Genomic DNA, 24,905 nt, shown 5'->3' on the forward strand with positions numbered 1-24,905 from the left:
AATTCACTCCAAACATCAGGTTAAGGTTTGCATTGGCTTTCACCATTTGCAATATTACCAGGTGAAGTGAAATTTCTACACTCTACACTCTACACTCGTGCTATACTCTATTAGAGTTATACATTCATTTCATTTCAGAAATGCAGGATGTGTTTTAAAAGACACAGAAAGAACCACTGAAAATCCAACACCACTGAAACTAAACTAAACTTAAACTTTAAGGCAAAGTAGAATAAATTAATTTGTTAAGCTGTGAATCAGTTTCAGCACAGCAGAATGGTTGAGAAATCACTTCACAACCTTAAAAAGCCAAGAAACATGCATATCTGACTGATGTGCATGTTGTATTATAAGTGAGGAAAACCTCAAATATAAGTGTTAGTGAATTATGCTGTTGCCCAGATTGTCTTAAAAGTGGTGTGGTGCTGCCTGAATAAAATACTATCCAGCTAGAAGTAAGAGACACTGTGAGTACAATTTCTCTCTGTTACTGCACACTTTAGAAAATCACAAAAATACTACAATTAGAATTATAAAAACAAACAAAAAATGTGGATACCAGCACATAATACAATCTGACTTGAAAATAAATAGCAAAATATTTATGTCATTAGTTAAACACTGCCCTCTGCTGGACACACATTGCTCTGAAAAACGCTTCAGTATCCATGAAATGTGCAATAACATCATCCAACAATGTGAGGTCACCAGAAGACATTGCTCTAGGGACCGATGGATGTGGGTCGTCGTTGGGAGCTACACAGAAGTGCTGGAGAAGCATAACCCAGGCTAGCCTTGGGCCAATCTTGCCAGGTCCCAGCTAAGCGCTGCTAATTGTGCCTCCATATTAGCTGTGCTAGGTCGCACATGAAAATGGAAATTAATAAGGTTACCTGGATGTGCCCTTGCTGTTGCTGTATAAGTCATGGCTCAACAGGGTGGGTGAGGAAGCCCTAACAAAAATGTTACTGCTTTATTAGTTGGCTGACCAGATCCATTGTTCAGTCATTGGAAAGCTCAGATTTTTATGTATCTACACCTAATTTTTAGTTTTTAATTCTAGTCTCTGACTCAGCAGTCCCAGCGGATACTAAACAGCCAGATTGATCTCTGGAGATTTGCAGAGTTAATTATTATGGTTGCAACATTTGGCAATAAGTGTCTGTCTGGTTCTTAGTTTTGAAAATGGCTAATAGATGAGGGATAAGTCCAGAAGAAAGGAAGAAACCAAACAGAGAAGATTTGTTAATTTTTTTTTTCAGCTTTATTACAAAATGATTTAACTGAAAAAGATATGTTCCTATATCAATCAAACAAAAGACAACCACAAAAATATCCTGGAAAGAAATGAGTTTAACAAATGAATCAAAGAAAAACAGATGTGCTATCAACAGACACTTGTTTCATTTTTTCTAATTTCATATCAGACACTTTAAAGATCTTAGTGAAACTATGTATTGTAAATATTACCTTTCATTGTTTCAGTAAGGTAAAGTGTTCTCTAGATACAATAATTCTATATAAATGTATATAATTTGTATATTTCTGTATGATACACCTAATTATCAAAGAAAGAAAAAAAAATCAGACCATGATAAAAAGTTACCTGGGGCCTAACAAATATTATGCCCAGGATGTTTGATGTTTACTTGGTGGCCATGTGGCTTACTTACTTACTTATAGTGTGTGTAAAAATGGCCAGAGGGGAAAAATAATTTATAATAAATCAAAGAGTAAAAACAATGAAGTTGAGCAAATATCATTAAAAATGCAATAGGTAGCTTATATTTTTCTGGTAAGTTTTGATTGTTTCAAGAAAGACATTTAAACTTAGCTTTAATATATATTAGCTTTAACATATTGTCTTTGTCTTCCCACTCATTATTCTAAATGCCTTTTAATCTATACTGTCTCTCTTTTGCTCAATTCAAATAGTTAATATTATTAGAATGTGATAAACAGCTGAGAGAGCGAGAGGCTGACCTGTCCTTTTCCTTAAAAATTCAGTTGATTAATATTTGCTCAAAATGGGATTATAATTGGCTTTAAGAACTATATTTTTGGATGACCGATATGCCAATATATTTATCCTTCTCAATCAAAGCATTAAAAACCAATCTGAGAGCATTAATCACTGAGGTGGTTCCATCTTGGGCTCCTAAATGGACACTCTGATAGCTTAATAATGGTTTTAATTAACTCCATAACAAAACATTACCCAAATTCCATTGGTTATATCCTTCACATTTCATTCACTGCCTCATCTCGCCCTTCTACCCTTTCTGGTTCACATTGTTTCAGCTCCATTATCACATTCTTCTCTTGTCCCTCCAATATGTCTCCTTCCTCCCCAGCATCATCTCCCCATTGTTCTTCGACCACTTTCTTAATTTCAGCATAGTCTGTCTTTGTGCTCTCTTGCTTCTTTGCTGCCTCCCAGCCACTGTTTCTTTTCAGCAGGGAAAAATTAATATTGGCATACTCCACTTCCTTTGGCCCACTGTTTGAGCTCAGGGTCTGGTTGTCTTGTAATGCTTGACTATTATATACCTGTTAAAGACAAAAGAAAAGAGACTCATCTTGTCTTGTACATTTACATTCTTTCATTCTGGGTTATTTTTCTTTTTATGCCCTGACAATCAGCTTGATGAAAGAACTGAAGCTTAATTTATTGCAATCGCTTACAATGTACTTAAAAAAAAACTGTTAAAGAAGACATGACAAGGATTTGAAACACTACATGCTCTCAGCTAAAACTCATGGTGTCCCTTCATGCATGAAATTAATATTGCATAGATTTACACTTCAATTCCAATTACTGCTAAAGAGAGACAGTGAAAGTGGACATTGGATCCTTGGTTTCTTATGATAAAATTCATTGTTGCAGCCAGGGACAGTATAAAGACGACCCCCTTAAACAACTTTTTCATTTTAGAAAACAAGTTCTATTATCTTTAACTTTTAAAAAAGTCCAGCTTCGCAGACAGTGTCACATCTATGTCAGTTTTTGAGAGCAGGATTCCATGATTTAAATTAACCTTTATACATGTGGTGTTTCATATCCACTTTAAAGTGCACACAGTGGTGTGAAAAAGTGTTTGTTACAATTAAATGTTTCAGATAATCAAACAAATTTAAATATTAGACAAAGATAACACAACTGAACACAAAATGTATTTTCTAAATGACAGTATACATTATTAAGAGGGAAAAAATCCAAAGCTACATGGCCCTTTATGAAAAAGTTATGGTGGTGTATCTCATCTTTTGAAAGCTGAGTTCAATTTCTGGCCTGATTACTGCCACACCCATTTTCAATCAAGAAATTACTTACTGTAAATAGGACCTGCATGACAAAGTTGAGTAGGCCTCATATTGCAATACAGGGAAATTCAGCAACAGTTAAGAAACAATGTAATTGAGATGTGTCAGTCTGGAAAAGGTTATAAAGACATTTCTAAATCTGTGGGAATCCATGCAAACCTCAGTGAGAGGCATTATCCACAAATGGCAAAAACATGGAATAGTGGTGATCTGGAGTGGCCGGCTGACCAAAATTGCCCTAAAAACTAAATTGTGAAAACTCATCCAAGAGGTCATTAAAGACCCCAGAACAATATCCAAAGAACTGCAGGCCTCACTTGCCTCAGTTAAGTTCAGTGATGCAACCATAAACAAGAGACTGGGCAAAAATGGCATCCATGAGAGAGTTCCAAGGTGAAAACCAGTGTTGAGTAAATGAGCATAAAGGGGAAAAAAACTATTTTGCCAGTGATCCAAAACACACCAGCAAGTCCACCTCTGAATGGCTTAGGAAAAACAAACTGAAGACTGCCTTTTGTGTTGACTTTTTTTCTTTGTCTAATATCTAAAGTTATTTTATGATTTGAAATATTTAACTGTGACAAACATACAATTAAAATAGGAAACTGGGGCAACCACTTTTTCACACCACTGTATACAAGGAGTTAATAAAAAAAATCAAAATAATCTTGTTATTAAGGCTAATCTTAATCTGAACCACTTTCTTGCAGAACCTTTATGTGGGAACTTTCAGTAAAATGTAAACAAGTAAACTATGGATGCTTCAAAGACATCAAAATTTGTACAGAAACTCCTATTTTGACAAGTAAATCAAAAAAATGTCTGATGAATTAATACCAGTTTATTTTGATGTGTCTCCATCTCCAAAATCTCATCTGAATTTCTCAATTTTTGAATGTTCTGTTTTTTTCTGAAGAAAAAGACAGAGAGACAAATTCATGTTCAAATTCCTCTACAGAGAAAACCTAATAATAATTAGATACCTGTAGCCTTACCTGTAGCAATTTTTAGCTAAAAAGCAAATGATTGTTGCAAGAACTGTCCCAGTGAACAAGACAATGATGACGTTCAGGTATTCCAGCCTAAAAACTGTGAATTGAAGTGAATTTAAAAAGGAATAAAGTTGGTTCCATGTTGCTTAAAATGCATACTGCAAATGTGTGTTTGAAGATTGTCTTTTTACAAAGATTGCATTAACAAGTGTGGTCCTAAGAGGTTAAATTGGTGTTCAAAAATGTTTGTTTGGAAATACTTACTATTATTGTCTGGCAAGTTTTTTTGGATTGTGAGACTTTCTTCTGCTTCCCCCATTCCATTGTTGCTGACACATTCTAAAGTAGTGCTGCCATTGTTTTTCACAGTTAAACTGACTGTGCTGTTTACTGTGTGGTTTGACACAGTGGTAAAGACAGAGTAATCAGTGCTGTTCTTCAGAAATGGCCATCTGACAGTAGGTAAAGGAAACCCTTCACTGATACACACACAGGTCAAAACCTCTGACTGAAGCACACATCCAGAGCCATTCACTATTTTTGAAAACCCTGTAAACGCATGTTTAGGATCATTAAACAAGTGAAGCATTGATTTTAGTGTAAGGATGACATTCGGATTTAAGATCAGTGCCGTCTACTTACATGTCACAGTCACGTTGACATATGAAGTCACAGTTGTGTGCAGATGTTTGGTTGCACAGATGTACTGTCCAGAATGTTCTGCTGTCACATTCTGAATGACAAGTGTAGCTGATCCAGTGTCATTGTGCAGATCAGTTTTAGTCAGAAGGTTTGTGTTGGTACTTCTCCAGACTATAAGAGCTGGAGGGAAGCTTTCGAAACTGCAGGTCAGATTCAGAACATCTCCCAGTTTAACGGTTGTATTTCCAATGATCTGAGGCTTCCTTTTATCTGTAAAACACATTTTAGTAATTTATTTACTAAACTAATTTACTGTGTTGTGCATGGTGAACCAATACAGGAATTGAACCATATATTGGGTGTGGGGGAGATTACTCTCCTTATGACCAAGGATGTTGTGATCAGGAAGTCACACACACACACATACACGCACACAAACACACACACACATAGTGCCTTGTCTTAGAACCATTGGGGGGGGGGTTTACGGTGGGAGGTGCTTGTGCTGTGATGTGTATTGTAACTGTCATGTCAATAAATAGCTGCGAGGAGAGCTGCTCTTTGAAGGATTTGGGCTAGAGACAGGTGATGAGACCAAGGCTTCCCTTGTTAGCAAGTTAAAGACCGGTTGAAGATGTTCTGTTTTGTCTTGTGTTCTTCATGATGAATAAGTCTCTAAACTAGCGGGGCCTGTGGAAACACAGACCCAACAAAAAAAATGACCCTTCTTGGGGCTCTAATGCTAAACTCAGCTTTCAGTTGCCATTAATATTAATAATAACATTTATAATAATAATAATAACAATAATAATAATAATAATAAATACATTAAAAAAAAAGGTTTGTACTTACATATGACTGTTACATTGACTTTGTTGTCTGTATTGTTGACTATATTGTTCATATATTTAGCTGTACAGATGTACTGGCCAGAATCTTTCGTTGTCATATTCAGCATGGAGAGAGTTGCTGATCCAGTGTCATTGTGCAGGCTCGTGTTGGAACTATGTTTAGACCAGATAATCAGAGATGGGGGAAAACTTTCTACACTGCAGGTCAGATTCAGAGCTTCACCCTCCTTCACACTTGTATCCTTAGTGATTTTAATCTTCTTCACGTCTATGTGACAAAGGACACATTCCATATAACTTCCTGACTTTTCTTCAAAAGCACTATAACATTCAGTAGCATTCTGAATATTTTAGATAGAAATATTTAGATTTAGAAATACTCACAGTTCACAGTCAAAGTTGAACTCCCTTCTGTAGTTGTTTTATCTGTAAAGCTGATCTTGCAGGTGGTATTAGAGTTGTGGTGTTTAGCCAAAGCATTAAAGGTCAAAGTTGAGACATGACTCTGTGTGAAAGCTGTCAGATTCTCTGTCTTGTAATCAGTACTGTTCCTTGCAATGTAAGATTCAGTCCCTTCTGCTCCTCTCCATGTCCAGGTGATTTGAGGAACAGATCCAGAGCAGAGACCAGGAGCAGTGCAGGTCAGAGTGGCCTGCTGTCCCTCTGTCAGTGTGGGAATCATTAGTGTGGGTTTTTGTTTAAGACCTGATGGGAACACAGTACATTAGTGGAATCAAATGAACTTGAATTAAAAGAGGAAAAAAACTCCAGAAATTTAAGTAGATGTTTATCGGGAATTGTTGCACTTCTTATAAGCTGCATACAAGGGTCAACAAATGTGCAAAATGTTTCACAGATACAATAAAACACAAGCATGTTGAACTACATTTCAATTTCCTACATGATTGTTTTTGATCTAGCTTTTCATACCTTTAACAGAGACATTAACTTTAGGAATAAATGTAAATGCATCTGTCTTCCTATTCACTTCACCAATAACTCTGAGCTGATATGATCCAGAATCAGACTCTTTGAGATTATTGATGATGATGCTGCAGTTGTTCTGAATGACATGCTCGATAAGTGACACTCGTCCTTCAAACTCAGGTTGAACATCAGTGCTTTTGTTGGTGTGAAATATCATGACAGGACGATCACATCCTGCTTCTGATGCTTCACATTTATACCACACTATATGTTGGGTTTCAAAGGCTTCAGCAGTCTTGAAAGAACACGGGATCACAACACAGAGTCCAGCCTCTGCTGTCAGCTTTCTCACATTAAGAGTGATGCAGTATTCTCTGTCACAGTGTGGATTTCTCATTTCTGAATCACCTGCAAATGTAAAGGAGGAGATAAAATAAACAGACTTTAGTTTTAGGCAAGCAAAGATGAATTTGTTTCTTGAGACTGCATTGGCCTTTGCTGTTTCTTTATGTTTTGTTTGCAATCTGTTTGCAAGTTTGTTTGTTTTTTACATTACATCACATCACTTTTATTGTCACATCACATGTGCAGGTACACTGGTACAGTACATGCGAGTGAAATTCTTGTGTGCGACCTTCACAAGCAGCAGAGTTGTGCAAAAATACAATGACGTAAAACAAGCAAAATATAAGAATGGCTAAATCTGAGACTAATAAACATATGTACAATATATAATAGTATATGCATTAGCATTTGCTGTGTGTGCACAACTTTTTTTTTAAATGACACCACGAGTCAACAGATAAGAAGAAATATTTATAACCTGGATGTATGTCCAAAAAAAACAGTGTTACATTCAAATGTTGGAAGATTATTTATTATATGCAGAATTATAAAATTGTAAAGAGGATACAAACCTGTGTCAGCATCACTGCCCGTCACAGAGAAAAGCACAGCTGACCAGATCAGAACCAACATCTTGATTTGATCCTTGGCACATTCAGTTTCTCCCTGCACAGACAAACATGCAGCATATGAAGTAAATGTCCAGAAATGTCTCTAAAGGATGTCACATGCTCACTTATTTCACAGTGCATAATGAATGCATAACGATCTTTAATAATCCATCCTTTTTTTCATTTCCCAGCACTGAGTCAGCTCCTACTTTTATCAACAGTGAAAGACATTTGGAAACAGTGTTCATTAAGAGTTTTAAATATATTTTGAATATATTTTACACATTTTTTTACCTCAGTGTATTTGCTGTTTATCAGTCTTCTCTGCACAATGATCTCTGCTGACTCAAGGTTTCACTCAAGATCTCAGGTTTCACTTCCTCATCTCTATTTCTTCCTCATTTTGCAACTAAATTCTTCTCGGACACTATTGATTTTTACAAACTGGCTTTCATAAATATAGCATGTTCTGTTGCACTAAATATCTTATATATGTTCATTATTATTATTTATTTTTGGTAAAAACCCGTATCTTAACTTAAGAATTTGACACACCAGCAGAAGTACTTAATTCAGTTTTTCATGAGACATTTTGCTCAGTTTTACGTCACTTCAACATAGTACAACACATACAGGAATAAACAAGCTTTGTTAATGGCTGCATGTATTAAAATTAAAAAGTCACATTAGAAAGGATTCTTGAGGCACATTGAAGACATTAAACAGCACAGCATTTCCGTACAGCCTCTCTGCAACACTTCTGCATATTTAGATTTTTTTCTTTATCTATTAATATTCTGTGGTATCTTTACTATTCTTACTAAGGCGCTGTTGTGCCTTCTGTCTCTATGGAAACCTCTCGTTTGCAGTCTATTTGAGTTGCAACATTGTGTGGTGTGTGGTGCTTTAACTCTTACTTCAGTGAACAAATACTTAAATTTTCAAGTCTTCTATGAACCTCCATATTCTGCATCAGTCTTTCTCTTTTTCTTCCTCTTTTTTAGTGTCTTTTATTTTTCAGGTCTAGCAAACTCAAATGTCTCATAAACCGTATGAATCAAAAAACAGCAGGCAGGCAGGTGAGTTTCCCATAAGTTTTTTTTTTCCAAAGAGAATCCCAAAACCTGACTGCTGTTGATGTGCTACTACAGCACTTAGACTCCAGAAGGAATCATGGGTTTCTAAGGCAGTGTGGGAGGAATGGCAGGACGCTAACTAGGAAGTAAACCAGACACAATAATAACTGAATGGAACTATCAAAAACCAAATTTATACAAGGTTGACTAATTTACCACAGATCAGACAGAGATGTTCATGTCTGAAGGCGACATTAACACCCAAAACATTCGGGCACGGAAACATTCTTCAGCACATCTGTGTTATAAGCATGGTTCAAATAACTTCAGACCTGGATTTACTGATTCCTGGTTATGGCCAGTTCAGTAAGTTGAGACAGATTCTTTAAGACTGGGCAGTCTGTCAGATTAACAAATGATCTGATGTCTTTGATAGGGGGGGGGGAGAAATGACACCTTCTAGAAAGTGAGAACTGTCTTAACAGAATGCAACAAGGCTCCCTCAATCTGCCGAGACCATAGAAAGAAAATTCTTTTTACAGGGTAGTGTCCTGTATGAGCTTCTGTAGTAATCCTAGGGTAATGTGTTAGGAATGAAAGTATGCCGCATCAGTTGATGGAAATGAATTTTTTTAACTTACAGAGGGTTGAATTCACACACACCTAAAACTCAAAGTGAAAAAATTATGCAACAGGCTAATCTGACAAAATTTCATTAGAGCAACTTCAAATGGTACTTAGTAGTTTGTATGGACTTCACATGTTTGTATGCTTGCCTGACCATGTCAGGGCATGCTCCTAATGAGATGACGCTGGGGGGTGTCCTCCCAAATCTGGAGCAGGGCATCTCTGATTTCCTGGACAGTGTGAGGTGCAATTTGGTGGCATTGGATGGACCAAAACGTAATGTCCCGACGGTGTTCTGTTGGATTTAAGTTAGGAGAGCTTGGTGGGCACATCAGTAGTGTCAATTCCTTCATCCTCCTGCATAATCTAACTGCATGAAACCACTGCCAAACCGGACACGCTGAAAAATGTTACAGGTACAATATAACCTTCTTCACGGCTTTTCAAGACCCTTTCATGTCTGTCAGATGTGCTCGGGGTGAACTGGTACTCATCTCTGAAGCACATCTGACAGCCAAAAACGTGTTTTTCTTGTCATCGAAAATCAAATGAATCAAAATCCAAAAATAAATCTGATTAAATTTGAATTTGATTAAACTCAGTTTCAGTTTTCCAAACTGGTATAAAACTCTGTTTCAGCTACAACAGATGCTTGTGTTCCCTCTTTGGCCTTGGGTTTCTTGAGCAGGAAAAAGAAAGCCTGGGTCTTCAAAGGAGCCACTATAGAACCTTTAAAACACAAAATATTGATGGAATACATAAAGATGACATTCACACACATAAATACATTAGCAGTGGTCAAGAGAAGCACTCCATTTGCCATAAGATTCCAATTCAAATTGACAGTGTATCTTTGTATGTTCAGCTACTGCTGTGTTGTCTAATGAAAAGTATGAATAAAGGAAAGGAAAGTGCAAAGTTTCATAATAACATATAAGTTACACTATTATCTTATTTCAAAGGGTCAGCTCAACAAATTATCAACATTGTGCTATGTCAGAATAGAAATTAAGAAAAATGAACAACAGTCAAGAACTGGAGTGTTTATTCTTGCAAGGGAGCAAATCCATCCAATACAAGGTTTCATGTAAGTGCTCGCAGTGGGAAGTCCGAAGTGAGCTTTTTATTGCATTTTACCATTCCCACCCTCCTCTGCCTTAAAACTGTAACACAACATCACTTTTCCTTCTTGGGGCTTTTCACCCTGCTTTACTGTAGTTTCATGACTCCGGGTCATGTTGTCTGATATGGTTGATATTTCCATCACTAAGTGAAACTGTTCACAGATATTGCTGCTCTGATAACCTCACTGTGGTTACTTTGGTTGCTAACAGCCATAGCTTGTATAGAAGACACCAAATTATAGGTGAACACTTTTTACTTGCTGAGAGGTGTTGAAACTGTGAAGAAGGTGAAATGGTGACCATTCATTACATCTTGGTTTTTGCTGTAAGCCACAACTTTTGCTTTGAATGTGATTGTTTCTCTGCTTCCTTTTTGCATCACATTTTTTCAATTTTAACAACTGCTCATTGTCATGTTGTGTGACCAAGTAAGTAGAGCGCCAGTATCGCCAAAAATGTAAGGTACTCTAATGCCCTAATTTTTGGTGTGTGAGTGTACTGCTATTGATTATGATTCAATTTCTATAACTTAATTACAAATCTGAAACACTGTATCTGACCAGATCATGCTAAGATTTGCTTTACAGTGTGATAATTTTTTTTGTTGTGTTAATATTTCACAATTGTAGATACCATGAGTGGGAATTTTATTTTAACCCAGTGTCTAAACAATGATGAAAATATACTGAAATTTTCAAGGTTGAAATTAAAGCTCTATTTCATGTTATGATATAGAAACCTGCTTGTGATACACCATTCAGAGCATTGAGCAGAATTAGAGATGTATAAAATACTCACTTTTATTAATGCATCATACAAGACCAGGCAAAATACAAAATCTGCAGCCAGGCAGCACCAGTGATAACAGACCACACATCTACTTGACTTATAATTTCACATGGGTAATGGGTTTACTCTGCCACTTTCTGGTGAGCACAATGAATGGCCAAAGAAAGCAAAAAGGTCTTATTTTGTTAGCAAAACAACAAAGAATAATAAATGAAAATGAGCAGAGACCATTAAAAATCAACTCAAACCACAAAAAGTATAGGTCACACTTTTCTAGAATGTTTAATTGATTTTTCTTTTTTTCTTTTCTTTTTTTTGGATAAAGACACAATCTTAAGTATATGGTCTTTGTCTGGACACTGTATTGTCACCAACATATATGTCAAGATTTTGTAATATTAAAAAAAAATCTCGATGTTTACTGTGGGCTAAGTCTTAAATAACATTTCTAAAAAGGAATCATATTAGCCCTACAAAGTTATTTTTTCTGACTAGATGGAAAATTTAAAGTATAGATTTATTCTTGTCAAATAAAACATGTAAAAGAAAACCGCATTATATCTTAGGGCACAGATCATTGAGGTGGTCCTTGGGATCTTACATATACACTTCGGTGTCTAACTACCGGTGAAGTGTCTAACTACCTGCAGAGAACTTTATTTGGGTTATTTAAAGAAAAAAGACACAGTGACAGTAGAATAAGTGGGATCATTCACAGTGGAGTACACAGCTTCATCTTCTCCTTCCTCTTTTTCTGGTTGACAATGTTTCATCTCCAACTCCATCTCCTTCTCTTCTTTGGCCTCCAACATTTCACTTTCCTTCTCGAGCATCTTCTACCTTTTCTGCTTTTTACTGCTTTTTTGATTTCAGCATACTCCGTCTTTGTCCTCTCTTGCCTCTTTGCTGCTTTCCTGGCACTGCTGCTTTTCAACAGGGAAAAATTAACTGTCAGCATGTTGCAAGTATTTTTGAGTTAACCAACTTAGAAGCTACATTCATGCTTAAACATCAGTGACCTGTTCATCAACTGTTTATGGCAAAACTAATAACCTATGTTGTTCATTCATATTATTGTGTTTATTGTGTATAGTGTTGTGTCACTTTTGTCACTCTTATTCCAACATACTTCGTTTTGTGTCTTTTTAGTATCATTGATTAAACAGCAACTAAATGTCTGTGTATTCTGTCTGTTTGGTGTTTAGAGGGCATTGATGCCTAAACAGAGTCATTGCTTCTCAGACTTACTTCAAAATTGCATCATGATACCGTACTCCTTTTCTAACACGTCATTGTGCAGTTTGTGTTTCAGGACAATTTTACAAAACCTACTTCTCTGAATTGCATTAAACTCAGTAGAAAAATAAAGGGTGTGTATGTAAAAACATCCAACTAATTGTGTTTTGACTCAGACCGAATTTCTTTTTCTTTTGTAGAAACTTGGAGCAGGATGGGCCACTTTATATGTGAATGTATAGTAAGAGTATGGACACTTGAGTATTCTGAGCATTTGTGTAGAAAATCATACCAAAAAAAAGTCAAATGAACATAAATACCAGTTTATCATCTTGATGTTTCTCCATCTCCAAAGTCTCATCTGAATTTTTTGAGGTCTTCTCATTTTTTCTATAGAAAGGGGTGTTTTTAGAGAAGTACATTTATGTTCAAATTTATCTACAGAAAAAAACAACAGCTAACTAAATAATATTAATAATAATTATAAAAGCAAGTGCTTTACCTGTACCAATTTTTGGTCAAACAGCAAACGATTGCTGAAAGAAGTACTGCAGCCAAAATGCCAATGATGACTTTCATGTATCCCTGCCTTAAATTAGACGATTGCTCTGCACTCCAAAAAATAACAACATAAAAAATTATGGTCCAGGTTGTTTTGAATTAGATAAAGCAAATACAAACTATAAATGACAGCCTAATTAGCAAGGCTGCATTAAGAAAATGTGGTACGTAAAAAGTGAAAGTGGCAGTGAAAGGTGTTTAGATGGAAAACACATACCATGTTTTTCAGGCAAGTTTTGGTGGATCAGTAGGTTTTCTCTATTCTCTCCATTTCCATTGTTACTCACACATTCCACAGTGCTGTTGCTATGTTTGTTTACAGTTACACTGACAGTGCTGTTGACTGTGTGTTTAGAGACCGTAGTAATGACAGAATAGTCAGTGTGGTTCTTTAGGAGCGGCCATTTGATGGTAGGTAAAGGAAACCCTTCACTGATACACACACAGGTCAAAACCTCTGACTGAAGCACACATCCAGAGCCATCCTGGGTCTCTGAAAACCCTGTAAGCACATGATTAGACTCATAAAACAAAGGAAGGTGTACATAAACTTCAGATTCAAGATCATTGTGTTCCACTTACAAGTCACGGTCACACTGGCATGTATAGTAATGGCTGTGTCCAGATATTTAGCTGTGCAGACATATTGTCCAGAATATTCGGCTGTCACATTATGAATGACAAGTGTAGATGATCCGGTGCCATTGTGCAGGTCAGTGTAATTTCCACTCAGAAGGTTTGTGTTGGAGCTACGTTTTTTCCACATGATAAGAGCTGGAGGGAAACTCTCAGCACTGCAGGTCAAATTCAGAATATCTCCCTTCTTAACAGTTGTAGTCCCGATAATCTGAGGTTTTCTTTTATCTGTGGGACATCAGATTTTTTTTTTTATGATCACCAACAAGAGAATCTGCCTAAATAGTCAATATGCAAAGATGTTTAGATGGCATCACACATTTAACCATATAGTAAAAGCAAAAAGTTGTATACATACATATCACTGTTACATGGACTTCCTCTTTTAGAGTGTTACTCATATATTTAGCTGTACAGATGTACTGTCCAGAATCTTCTGCTGTTCCATTAGGGATGACAAGTGTAGCTGATCCAGTGTCGTTGTGCAGGTTTGTGACAGAAGTCAATTTAGACCACATAATGAGAGATGGAGGGAAACTTTCAACACTGCAGGTCAGATTTAGATCGTCTCCCTCCTTGATACTTGTGTTCCCAGTGATCTGAGGTTTTCTTGTATCTGTAGAGCACAGCTCAGTTATTTATTTAAGACATGGAGGGTGACAACAGTATTCCAGGGTTTTACCCATTACTGCTGTACTGCTCCCCACTACAGTCACCAAATCATCATAACACGAAAAATGATATTTGATCCCTCAAGCAGATTTTAAGAGACTTGCAGAATCAATGCCTCTTACCACATCATGTGTTGGACCACTGTGAGAACACAACACTTTTTGGTTTTTAATGTTTCCTTTGCTTTAACCAGCAGTTTTTGTCTTCATGTAATGAAATTTGATAACCATTTATACTGCATCCTTAAAAAATATTTCCTCACGTCATTATGGCTAGTAAAATGTAAAGACCAAAATATCTAACTACCAATGACGTAAAAACAATTGTGTACACACATTATAGACACCTGGAGACTGGTAAAGTTTACTTACAAGTTACAGCCACATTGACGTAAGAAGTCATAGTTGTGTCCAGATGTGTTGCTGTACAGATGTACTGTCCAGAATGTTCTGTAGTCACATTCTGGATGACAAGTGTAGCTGATCCAGTGTCATTGTGCAGCTTTGCGTTAGAACCGAGTTTAGACCACACAATCACAGATGGAGGAAAACTTTCAGCACTGCAGGTCAGATTAAGAACATCTCCCTCCTTAACAGTTGTATTCCCGATGATCTGAGGTTTCCTTTTATCTGCAGAGCACATTTCAGTAACTTAAATAAGCACCATGAAAGGAACACTGGCAGATAACCCTTCTGTGAAAATTTGTAATGAGATTTTGAAAAGAAAAGAAATAAGATTTTTGATACTGGCACTAATAATATTATTCACAAACTGATCTGACACTGCGTGTATAATAATACATGGACAGTGCAAAGTGAAACAGATTTCAGCAGCATTGAAGATACATCTTGATTTTTGCAGATGTCATTTGCGGTTTCAACTGGCTCTCAAATACATGTGCAACATTTGCTGTGGTTTTCTGCAAAGTTGTTTTCCCCACAATATACCTTGTGTTCTGCATGTTATTTCATAGCATTGTGTTTTCATTTGTTTGTTTTTTGTTACTCTGTACCTACAAAGAACACATGTACACATCATCTGCATGTTATTCTTTATGTATTTTTTATGCTAGCAGTCACAATTTCAGTTACCAGATCGAGGGAAATATAACTGTGCTGTATTATAAATGTTCTGCCTTATAGCAAAAAGTTGTGTACTTACAAATCACTTTTACATTGACTTTGTCCTTCAGGGCATAGTCCATATAGTTAGTTGTACAGATGTACTGTCCAGAATGTTCTGCTGTTGCATTTGAGATGATAAATGTAGCTGATCCAGTGTCACTGTGCAGGTTTGTGTTGGAACCAAGTTTAGACCACACAACCAGGGATGGAGGGACACTTTCAACACTGCAGGTCAGATTCAGGACATCTCCCTCCTTCACAGTTGTGTTTCCAATGATCTGAGGTCTTCTTGTATCTGTGGAGCACACCAGCATTTTATTCAGGATAAGGAGAGAGAAAACAACTAAAAGAATTATTAAGAATGAACCAACCAAACAAACAAACAAAAACATAAGAAAATAAAGTTCTTATGTTCTTTGATCACACAGAACAATAATAATAATTCTGTGATGCTGTGCAGGCATTTAACTGGCTGCCATGTTTGTATTGTTTTTTTTAATAATCAATATTAAAATGGACTGTAGCTGAAGTGATCCAGCCTCATAATAAGACATTTTATTTATTTATTTTCCCACAATTAGCTTTTTATATCATGTACATACATCTTGAGATTAATAAAACTGGCAATGTCTACTTACAAGTCACAGTCACATTGACATTAGAAGTCACAGTTGTGTCCAGATGTGTTGCTGTACAGATGTACTGTCCAGAATGTTCTGTTGTTACATTTGCGATAACAAGTGTAGCTGATCCAGTGTCATTGTGCGCGTCAGTGTAGGTTCCATTGTGTCGGCTTGGGTTAGAAGTAGGTTTAGACCACATGACCAGAGATGGAGGGAAACTTTCAACACTGCAGGTCAAATTCAGAACATCTCCCTCCCTGATTGTTGTATTCCCGATGATCTGAGGTTTCCTTTTATCTGTGGAGTGTATTTAAATCTTTTAAATATGGAGGAATTAACACTGCACCAGATCATGGTGATGAGAAACTGCTACTGCAGTTTTGCAGTGAAAGCTTCTAAAATAGGTTAATGTTTGACATGTGTAAGATTATGTATATTCACTGAGCAAAGTGCCAAACTTTAGCTGCACTTGAAATACAATTAGTTACTGTAGAATGTCAAAGGAAATTTAGAATGGCTCTCAAATACACATGCAACAATTGTTGTGCTTCATTAAACTGAAAGAAACAAGATGCACATTTGCATAGTGACTGCATTGTTTGTTCTCCTTGTGATTCACAATTTCAGTTACCTGATAGGAAGAAAAAAAATGAACAGTACTATAAATATTCTGTCCAAAAACATAAGGTTTTGTACTTACATATCACTGTTATGTTGAATTTATCCTTAAGGGTAGTGTTCATATATTTAGCTGTACAGATGTACTGTCCAGAATCTTCTGTTGTCACATTCAGGACGGCAAGTTTGGCTGATCCAGTGTCACTGTGCAGGTTTGTGTTGGAACCAAGTTTAGACCACACAACCAGGGATGGAGGGACACTTTCAACACTGCAGGTCAGATTCAGATTGTCTCCCTCCTTCACAGTCGTGTTTCCAATGATCCAAGGTCTTCTTGTGTCTGTGGAGCACACCAGCATTTCATTCAGGATAAGGTGAGAGAAAACAACTCAAAAAAAATATTAACAATGAACCAAAAAAAGAAAGACCCCCACCCCCCCCACCCACCCCGCCCAAAAAAATGGAAACCTGGTCCACACAGAACAGTCAGGGATTCTAATATTTATATAATGTTGTCCAGGTATTTAATTAGCTGGCATGTTTTGCTTTTATTTCCCCCACCAGTGCTCACCACTCTAATCATCAAATCACCAGAGAAGGAAGAATGATGTTTCAACTCCATGATGTTTAATTCATTTTAAGAATCAATATTAAAATGGAATGTAGCTGTTATGGTAGCCTGTAGTGATCCAGCCTCATAATAAGGCATTTTATATCATATTCATATATCTTGAGATTAATGAGACTGGTAGCGTCTACTTACAAGTCACAGTCACATTGACATAAGAAGTCACAGTTGTGTCCAGATGTGTTGCTGTACAGATGTACTGTCCAGACTGTTCTGCTGTCACATTCTGGATGACAACTGTAGATGATCCAGTGTCATTGTGCGCGTCAGTGTAGGTTTCATTGTGTTGGCTTGGGTTAGAAGTAGGTTTAGACCACATGACCAGAGATGGAGGGAAACTTTCAACACTGCAGGTCAAATTCAGAACATCTCCCTCCCTGATTGTTGTATTCCCGATGATCTGAGGTTTCCTTTTATCTGTGGAGTGTATTTAAATCTTTTAAATATGGAGGAATTAACACTGCAACAGATCATGGTGATGAGAAACTGCTACTGCAGTTTTGCAGTGAAAGCTTCTAAAATAGGTTAATGTTTGACATGTGTAAGATTATGTATATTCACTGAGCAAAGTGCCAAACTTTAGCTGCACTTGAAATACAATTAGTTACTGTAGAATGTCAAAGGAAATTTAGAATGGCTCTCAAATACACATGCAACAATTGTTGTGCTTCATTAAACTGAAAGAAACAAGATGCACATTTGCATAGTGACTGCATTGTTTGTTCTCCTTGTGATTCACAATTTCAGTTACCTGATAGGAAGAAAAAAAATGAACAGTACTATAAATATTCTGTCCAAAAACATAAGGTTTTGTACTTACATATCACTGTTATGTTGAATTTATCCTTAAGGGTAGTGTTCATATATTTAGCTGTACAGATGTACTGTCCAGAATCTTCTGTTGTCACATTCAGGACGGCAAGTTTGGCTGATCCAGTGTCACTGTGCAGGTTTGTGTTGGAACCAAGTTTAGACCACACAACCAGGGATGGAGGGACACTTTCAACACTGCAGGTCAGATTCAGATTGTCTCCCTCCTTCACAGTCGTGTTTCCAATGATCCAAGGTCTTCTTGTGTCTGTGGAGCACACCAGCATTTCATTCAGGATAAGGTGAGAGAAAACAACTCAAAAAAAATATTAACAATGAACCAAAAAAAGAAAGACCCCCCCCCCAAAAAAAAATGGAAACCTGGTCCACACAGAACAGTCAGGGATTCTAATATTTATATAATGTTGTCCAGGTATTTAATTAGCTGGCATGTTTTGCTTTTATTTCCCCCACCAGTGCTCACCACTCTAATCATCAAATCACCAGAGAAGGAAGAATGATGTTTCATCTCCATGATGTTTAATTCATTTTAAGAATCAATATTAAAATGGAATGTAGCTGTTATGGTAGCCTGTAGTGATCCAGCCTCATAATAAGGCATTTTATATCATATTCATATATCTTGAGATTAATGAGACTGGTAGCGTCTACTTACAAGTCACAGTCACATTGACATAAGAAGTCACAGTTGTGTCCAGATGTGTTGCTGTACAGATGTACTGTCCAGACTGTTCTGCTGTCACATTCTGGATGACAACTGTAGATGATCCAGTGTCATTGTGCGCGTCAGTGTAGGTTTCATTGTGTTGGCTTGGGTTAGAAGTAGGTTTAGACCACATGACCAGAGATGGAGGGAAACTTTCAACACTGCAGGTCAAATTCAGAACATCTCCCTCCCTGATTGTTGTATTCCCGATGATCTGAGGTTTCCTTTTATCTGTGGAGTGTATTTAAATCTTTTAAAGAGGGAGAAATTAACACTGCACAGATCATGGTGATGAGACACAATATGTAGTTCTGCAGTAAAAGCTTCTAAGGTAGGTTGATGTGTTACATGTGTAACATTATATATATTCCCTGAGCAAAGTGCCAAAATTCAGCAAATTGGTTTCTGTAGAACGTCAAAAGAAGTTTAGAATGGCTGTCAAATACAAGATTAATAAAGACTCCCCAAAAGTTGATTTTGTTCATTTGGATGTAGCGTTTTCAGTGGGAGAAACGTTTCATCACTCACCCAAGTGACTTCTTCAGTCTCAGCTGACTTCAGGTTACCCCAATTTTATAAACAGTACATTTGCATAATGACTGAAACCAGCACCACTGAAGGAACGATGGGCTGGGAGGTCAGTTCCTTGATAATCAATGAGAATTTGCATTTTTGATCAAGGAACTGACCTCCCAGCCCATCGTTCCTTCAGTGAACAACGCATGATTGAGCATTCATCAAGACATTAATAAAAAACGATAATGCCTACTTACAAGTCACAGTCACATTGACATAAGAAGTCATAGTTGTGTCCAGATGTGTTGCTGTACAGATGTACTGTCCAGAATCTTCTGTTGTCACATTCTGGAAGGCAAGTTTGGCTGATCCAGTGTCATTGTGCAGGTTTGTGACAGAACCAAGTTTAGACCATAAAATCAGAGATGGAGGGAAACTTTCAACACTGCAGGTCAGATTCAGATTGTCTCCCTCTTTAACAGTTGTGATGCCAGTAATTTGAACTTTTTTCATATCTATGAGACAAAACATATAAATTACACAATCATGTAGTTTCCCTAACTTTCTGACTTTCTTGCTAGAAGAATGCAGCTGACACTGCAAAACTCAACAGATTTCAGAAAAAAAAAAAAAGCTAATTTAATACTATAAAAGTACTTACAGTTCACATTCAAACCCAAAGTCTCTTCTTTCATTATTTTGCCAATGAAGTGTACTTTACAGGTCACATTGGTGTTGTGGTTTTCAGATGAAGGGTTAAAGGTCAAAGTTGACACATGTCTTTGTGTGAAAGGAGTCAGACTCTCAGTCTTAAACGCAGTGCTGTTTCCTGTAATGTAAGATTCAGTCCCTCCTGCTCCTCTCCATGTCCAGGTGATTTCAGGAACAGATCCAGAGCAGAGACCAGGAGCAGTGCAGGTCAGTGTGGCCTGCTGTCCCTCTGTCAGTGTGGGAATCATTAGTGTGGGCTTCTGATTAAGACCTAATAGAAGTATTGGGCATTAGTGGAATCAAATTTAGCCTTGATGAAAGAAATATTTTGCTGGCCACTAGTTGGATCTACTGCAGCTCCTATTAGATTTCCACAGAGGATCAACCAATTCCCGAAATTAAATAATACTTCATTTAAGATTTTAAAAATACTAAATATGAGGTTTCACAAGACTGAGTATCTAAAATCAGCATTATTCTTCTTGGAATAGCTTTCATACCTTTAACAGAGACAGTTGCTCTTGGAATGAATGTGAATCCATCTTGTTTTCCATTCAGTTCACCAGTAACTCTGAGCTGATATGATCCTGAATCAGACTCTTTGAGATCATTAATGATGATGCTGCAGTTCTTTTGAGTCACATCAGGCTCCAAACGTGAGACTCGTCCTTCAAACGCAGCCTGAGCTTTTTTGTCTGTGTTTTTGTTGCTGTGAAATATTATGTCAGCTTCGCTGCAGCTGTGTTGAGATGCTTCACATTTGTACCAAACTGTATGTTTGGGTGTAAACTCATCAGCAGTAGTGAAAGAACATGGGATCACAACACAGAGTCCAGCCTCTGCTGTTAGTTCTTGCTCACTGAGAGTCACACAGTATCTTCCAACACAGTGTTGTCGTCCCCAGGCTGAGGCACAAACAGGGAGATACACATAGTGACAGAGAATATTTCGTTTATAGCAATAAATATGATTTTTAATAAATATACTTCAATAGCTTTCCTGTTTTACATATGTTGCTTGTTTGTGTGTAGTATATACAACAATCAGAATTTTACATATTTCTTAGCCTGTAGTAAGTTTTGTTACAAAGATTTATATAAAATGGCATAAAGGTCAACAGATAACAGTAACACTACTAACTTATGATAAAGTCTTGGTAGAATAAATAATGATTTGTATGTTAGAAAAACAGTTTCACTTGCAAATTTATGAAAGAAATATATATGTTGGCTGAATTACAGGTTGATAACAAAGTAGACACAAACCTGTTTCAGCACTGCTGAAAAGCAGAGTTGCCCAGATGAGAACAAACATCCTTGATGCCCGATGCTCAACAGATTCAGTCTCTCTCTCCTTAGAATAACTAATATAGATGATGCCGTAAACATGCAGGAATAAAAACAAAAATCAAAACAAAAATCAAATTCAACAATTCATATCGATTAAACGTGATCAGTTATTTGCTCCTGTTTGTCTATATGTTACCCACACCTGTGATTACACCACTACCTTAAAAAGTAATCTTTGTGTCATCCATCCTGAAACATTACTTGATGAATAAAAATGTTCTTACAGTGCTTCAGCGACACTTATACAATAAATGTAAAATACCTGCCATATAACAGAGCAGCATCATCCATGTAATCTATGCATAATGGTATTTTTATTTACCAGACCTGCTATTGATGTAAAAAAAAAAAAAATAGATTTTCTTTTTTGTATTTAAAAAGATATTTTAAAACACATTAAATTTTTTCTTACCTGTTTTGCCTTGTTCTCTCTCCTCACTGATGTCCGCTGACTACTTAAATGTAAGTTTCTGTTTCTCGCCTCTCTCTTTTCTGTTTTTTTCCCTCTTTTTGTAGCACAATTTCAGGAAGTTTCTCGTCACACCAATGAACTTGACCGACTGGCTTTCCAACCTTTTACAGGGCAATCATTGCAAAACACAGACATTCATAATTTCAACCCTAGAGTGTAACTAGAGTGTGCGAAAGGACTTTTTTTTTTTACTTGTGTGATATTTCAAAATGTTTTATTTTTAGGATGTCAATCAATGTCACTGAAGTATACATTTTTACATATAGTATGTACAGTATATAAAAACTATGGGAAAAGCACACATAAACTTAAAGGAACATTTTTATGAACATTTTTCTTGATACACACTTCACAAATACTACACAAATACAGTACTTGCTCCCGTAAGTTGGTAATGACGGTAAGTAAGATAATGTGAGAAAGCATTTAAAGTTTTTTCACAGAATAAATTCACTTAAGTTAATTCACCATATTTAGCATGTGTATACAATCTACTGTGTGTTGTGCTATCCTGTGGTAGGATAATTGATGGGCTGTCTTCCATTAAGCAACCAAATGTCAGGGGCGGGGTCTGTGACCCAGTGTTTTCAGATTATTTTGTATTTTTGATTTTCTCATGTTAAGTTGGTGATAATAAGTTCTTGTCTTATTATTAGTTAGGATTTAGCTGAGCTTTATTCTGGATTTTGTTTTTAATCCATGTCTCCTTGGTTATGTGTCATGTTTCCTGTCCAGTCTGTCATGTGTTTCATGTCTGTGTTGTGTCCACGTTGTCAAGCTCGTGTGTCATGTCTACGTCTCTCCATATTTTCTGTTTTATTTTGAAGATTGTAGTGTTTCCATGTTCACTGTGTTTTGTTTTACTTCCCCCTGTGGCAACATGTTCATTTGTGTCACCTGTGTTTCCCCAGGTGTTTCCACTTCCCTCATTACCCTTCTGTTTCTTTAAGTCGCCTGTTACCTGTTACCAGGTTCATGTTCATGTTTAGACTTTTTCTCGCTATGTTTGCATGTTCCTGTTCAGTTCCGTCTTCCTGTCCCATGTCCTAGGTTTCATAGATAGTCATAGTTTTTCCCAGTTTAGGTTTCAGTTTTCTTTCTCCCTTGTTTTCCGTCTTTTGTATCACCCGCAGTAAAGGTTCATTTTTTGTTTAAACACCAGTTCATTTCTCCTGTGTCTGCGTTTTGGGTGCCGTTTCATAAACACACCGGCGTTTTTCACCAGGACACCAAATAGATTGATCCAGAAAAAAAAAAAATTAGTACACTTATTAGTCAGCATGTAGCCCAATTTGAAGGAAAAGTTTAAATCTACTGAAAACAGAAACAGCATTATAACAACTTTTTGCCCCCTTATATTTTATATATGTTATTTGATCACATTAAGTAATGACCAACATTGTATTACTAAATTCATTTTACCAGAAAAAGACAGTAAAAATCTAAACAAATATGCAATTTAGTTATATAAAAATCTGCAACTAGGACAAAAGAAAAAAATAATTAAATCATATATTTCAGTATTTCTACTTTGAAAATGTCTATAAAAGTTTTATTTTCTTGCTGGATCATTGAATAGTGATATGAAAAGCTGTGACAGCATCCAACATTGTATTAATTGTTGTTCTAGATTCATACTAGTGTATAATTTCAGAAAATTTTAAACAGTTATTAAACTACACAATCTGTGGGTTTCATCATCTTATCACTGTTAGTTTTGATGTTATGACCACAAGTGTGGGGGTAGCTTGAGGTGAAAAGCCAGATTTCTTGAATTCAGGAAGAATACTGAATTTTGACATCCTGTGGGTCATTACCGGGCAGACGCAATAATGTCACTTTACCTTTCATATAATCTGATCTTTGCTGATTAGGTTGGAGAAATTCATGTGGATCAACAACCTCACAGTGAGTCACAGGGAGGCCAGTTTTGATGTCAATCTAAGTGACCAAATACTATTCTTTGCCCAATAAAGTTATCTCTCATCTCATATCACACAGTGTATGCTGTATATTTTAACACAAAATGCTAATCACTGACTAATTTTTATTCCCTGAAAAATCTTATTATTATCTTGGGAAATTGACATTCCAGACATTCCATTCATTTTTTAAATTTTGTTGTCTTTACACTGTAAAGACTGTACAATATTAAAGAGAAAATATGAGCTGTGCATGTCATTAAGCATCATTACATCATTCCAACACCCCCAAAACATGTACAGCATAATTGGAATGCCATTCAAGGGCTTTCCTACTGCCTCATATCTGCATATGTTAAAAGAGTTAACAATGATATTTTTTTTAAAGTTCCTTGAGAAAAGGTTAAGTGCATTAAAGAACTTAAATAATTTTAAAGAAATTAACTTTCTCTCTTAGCATTTCTCCATTTTATTCCCATTCTCTGCAAAAACTTCTGAATAGGAAGTATTAGGGGGGGTTTTTTGTTTCTATTTATATTGTGCAATATCTGTACTGTTATTGGAAAGTGTTGCAATATTACTTTGATATTGTGTAAGGCACTGGTGTGCTCTCTGTAGCATGCAAAGCTCTTCACTTGAGGTGCATAATTTTAATCTATCCTTAATTTAACCATTGGTTAATTTTTACTGTGTAACAATTTTTTGCAAGAAAGAAAGAGAGACAGAAAGACAGAGATAGAGGAAGTGACTCATAATGCATAATGAGTCATAATACAGCAATATAATTTTCACGTGATCAGCAACATTATTTGCATCAACAGCAACCTCAGTCGTTTGCACATTTACAATAAAGTTGTTTGTGTCATACAAATAATAATTTTTTAAAAATACCTTTTTTCGGTCCTTCAGACAGATTGAGATGAAGAAAACTGAATCATTAGATACAGGTTTTAATCTTGCAGTTTGTGAAACATCTCACATGTTAATAGCCA

The 24,905-nt window shown here is 36.4% G+C and overlaps 2 protein-coding genes across 2 annotated transcripts; both read right to left on the reverse strand.

Annotated features, from left to right (window-relative positions):
• Nucleotides 1-759: 759 nt before the first annotated feature.
• Nucleotides 760-8,141, reverse strand: LOC120732727 (sialic acid-binding Ig-like lectin 10). Its single transcript, XM_040030516.1, has 10 exons — nucleotides 7,987-8,141; nucleotides 7,654-7,747; nucleotides 6,740-7,144; nucleotides 6,194-6,514; nucleotides 5,811-6,077; nucleotides 4,959-5,228; nucleotides 4,581-4,865; nucleotides 4,320-4,413; nucleotides 4,162-4,234; nucleotides 760-2,550 (listed from the first exon to the last, which is right to left on the reverse strand). The coding sequence occupies exons 2-10, from the start codon at nucleotides 7,712-7,714 to the stop codon at nucleotides 2,242-2,244; spliced, it is 2,085 nt and encodes a 694-aa protein (XP_039886450.1). The 5' UTR covers nucleotides 7,715-7,747; nucleotides 7,987-8,141; the 3' UTR covers nucleotides 760-2,241.
• Nucleotides 8,142-11,294: 3,153 nt separating this feature from the next.
• Nucleotides 11,295-22,131, reverse strand: LOC120732724 (hemicentin-1-like). The gene is made up of 18 exons (XM_040030511.1): nucleotides 21,932-22,131; nucleotides 21,436-21,533; nucleotides 20,671-21,075; nucleotides 20,121-20,441; nucleotides 19,717-19,974; nucleotides 18,893-19,174; nucleotides 18,227-18,484; nucleotides 17,542-17,823; nucleotides 16,861-17,118; nucleotides 16,176-16,457; nucleotides 15,575-15,832; nucleotides 14,785-15,042; nucleotides 14,100-14,357; nucleotides 13,688-13,969; nucleotides 13,323-13,607; nucleotides 13,047-13,152; nucleotides 12,865-12,934; nucleotides 11,295-12,231 (listed from the first exon to the last, which is right to left on the reverse strand). Exons 2-18 carry the CDS (start codon nucleotides 21,482-21,484, stop codon nucleotides 12,178-12,180), a joined length of 3,966 nt encoding a protein of 1,321 aa, XP_039886445.1. The 5' UTR covers nucleotides 21,485-21,533; nucleotides 21,932-22,131; the 3' UTR covers nucleotides 11,295-12,177.
• Nucleotides 22,132-24,905: the final 2,774 nt, after the last annotated feature.

The sequence above is a fragment of the Simochromis diagramma genome, unplaced genomic scaffold, assembly GCF_900408965.1.
Source record: "Simochromis diagramma unplaced genomic scaffold, fSimDia1.1 OVJJ01000361.1, whole genome shotgun sequence".
NCBI classification, from domain to species: domain Eukaryota; kingdom Metazoa; phylum Chordata; class Actinopteri; order Cichliformes; family Cichlidae; genus Simochromis; species Simochromis diagramma.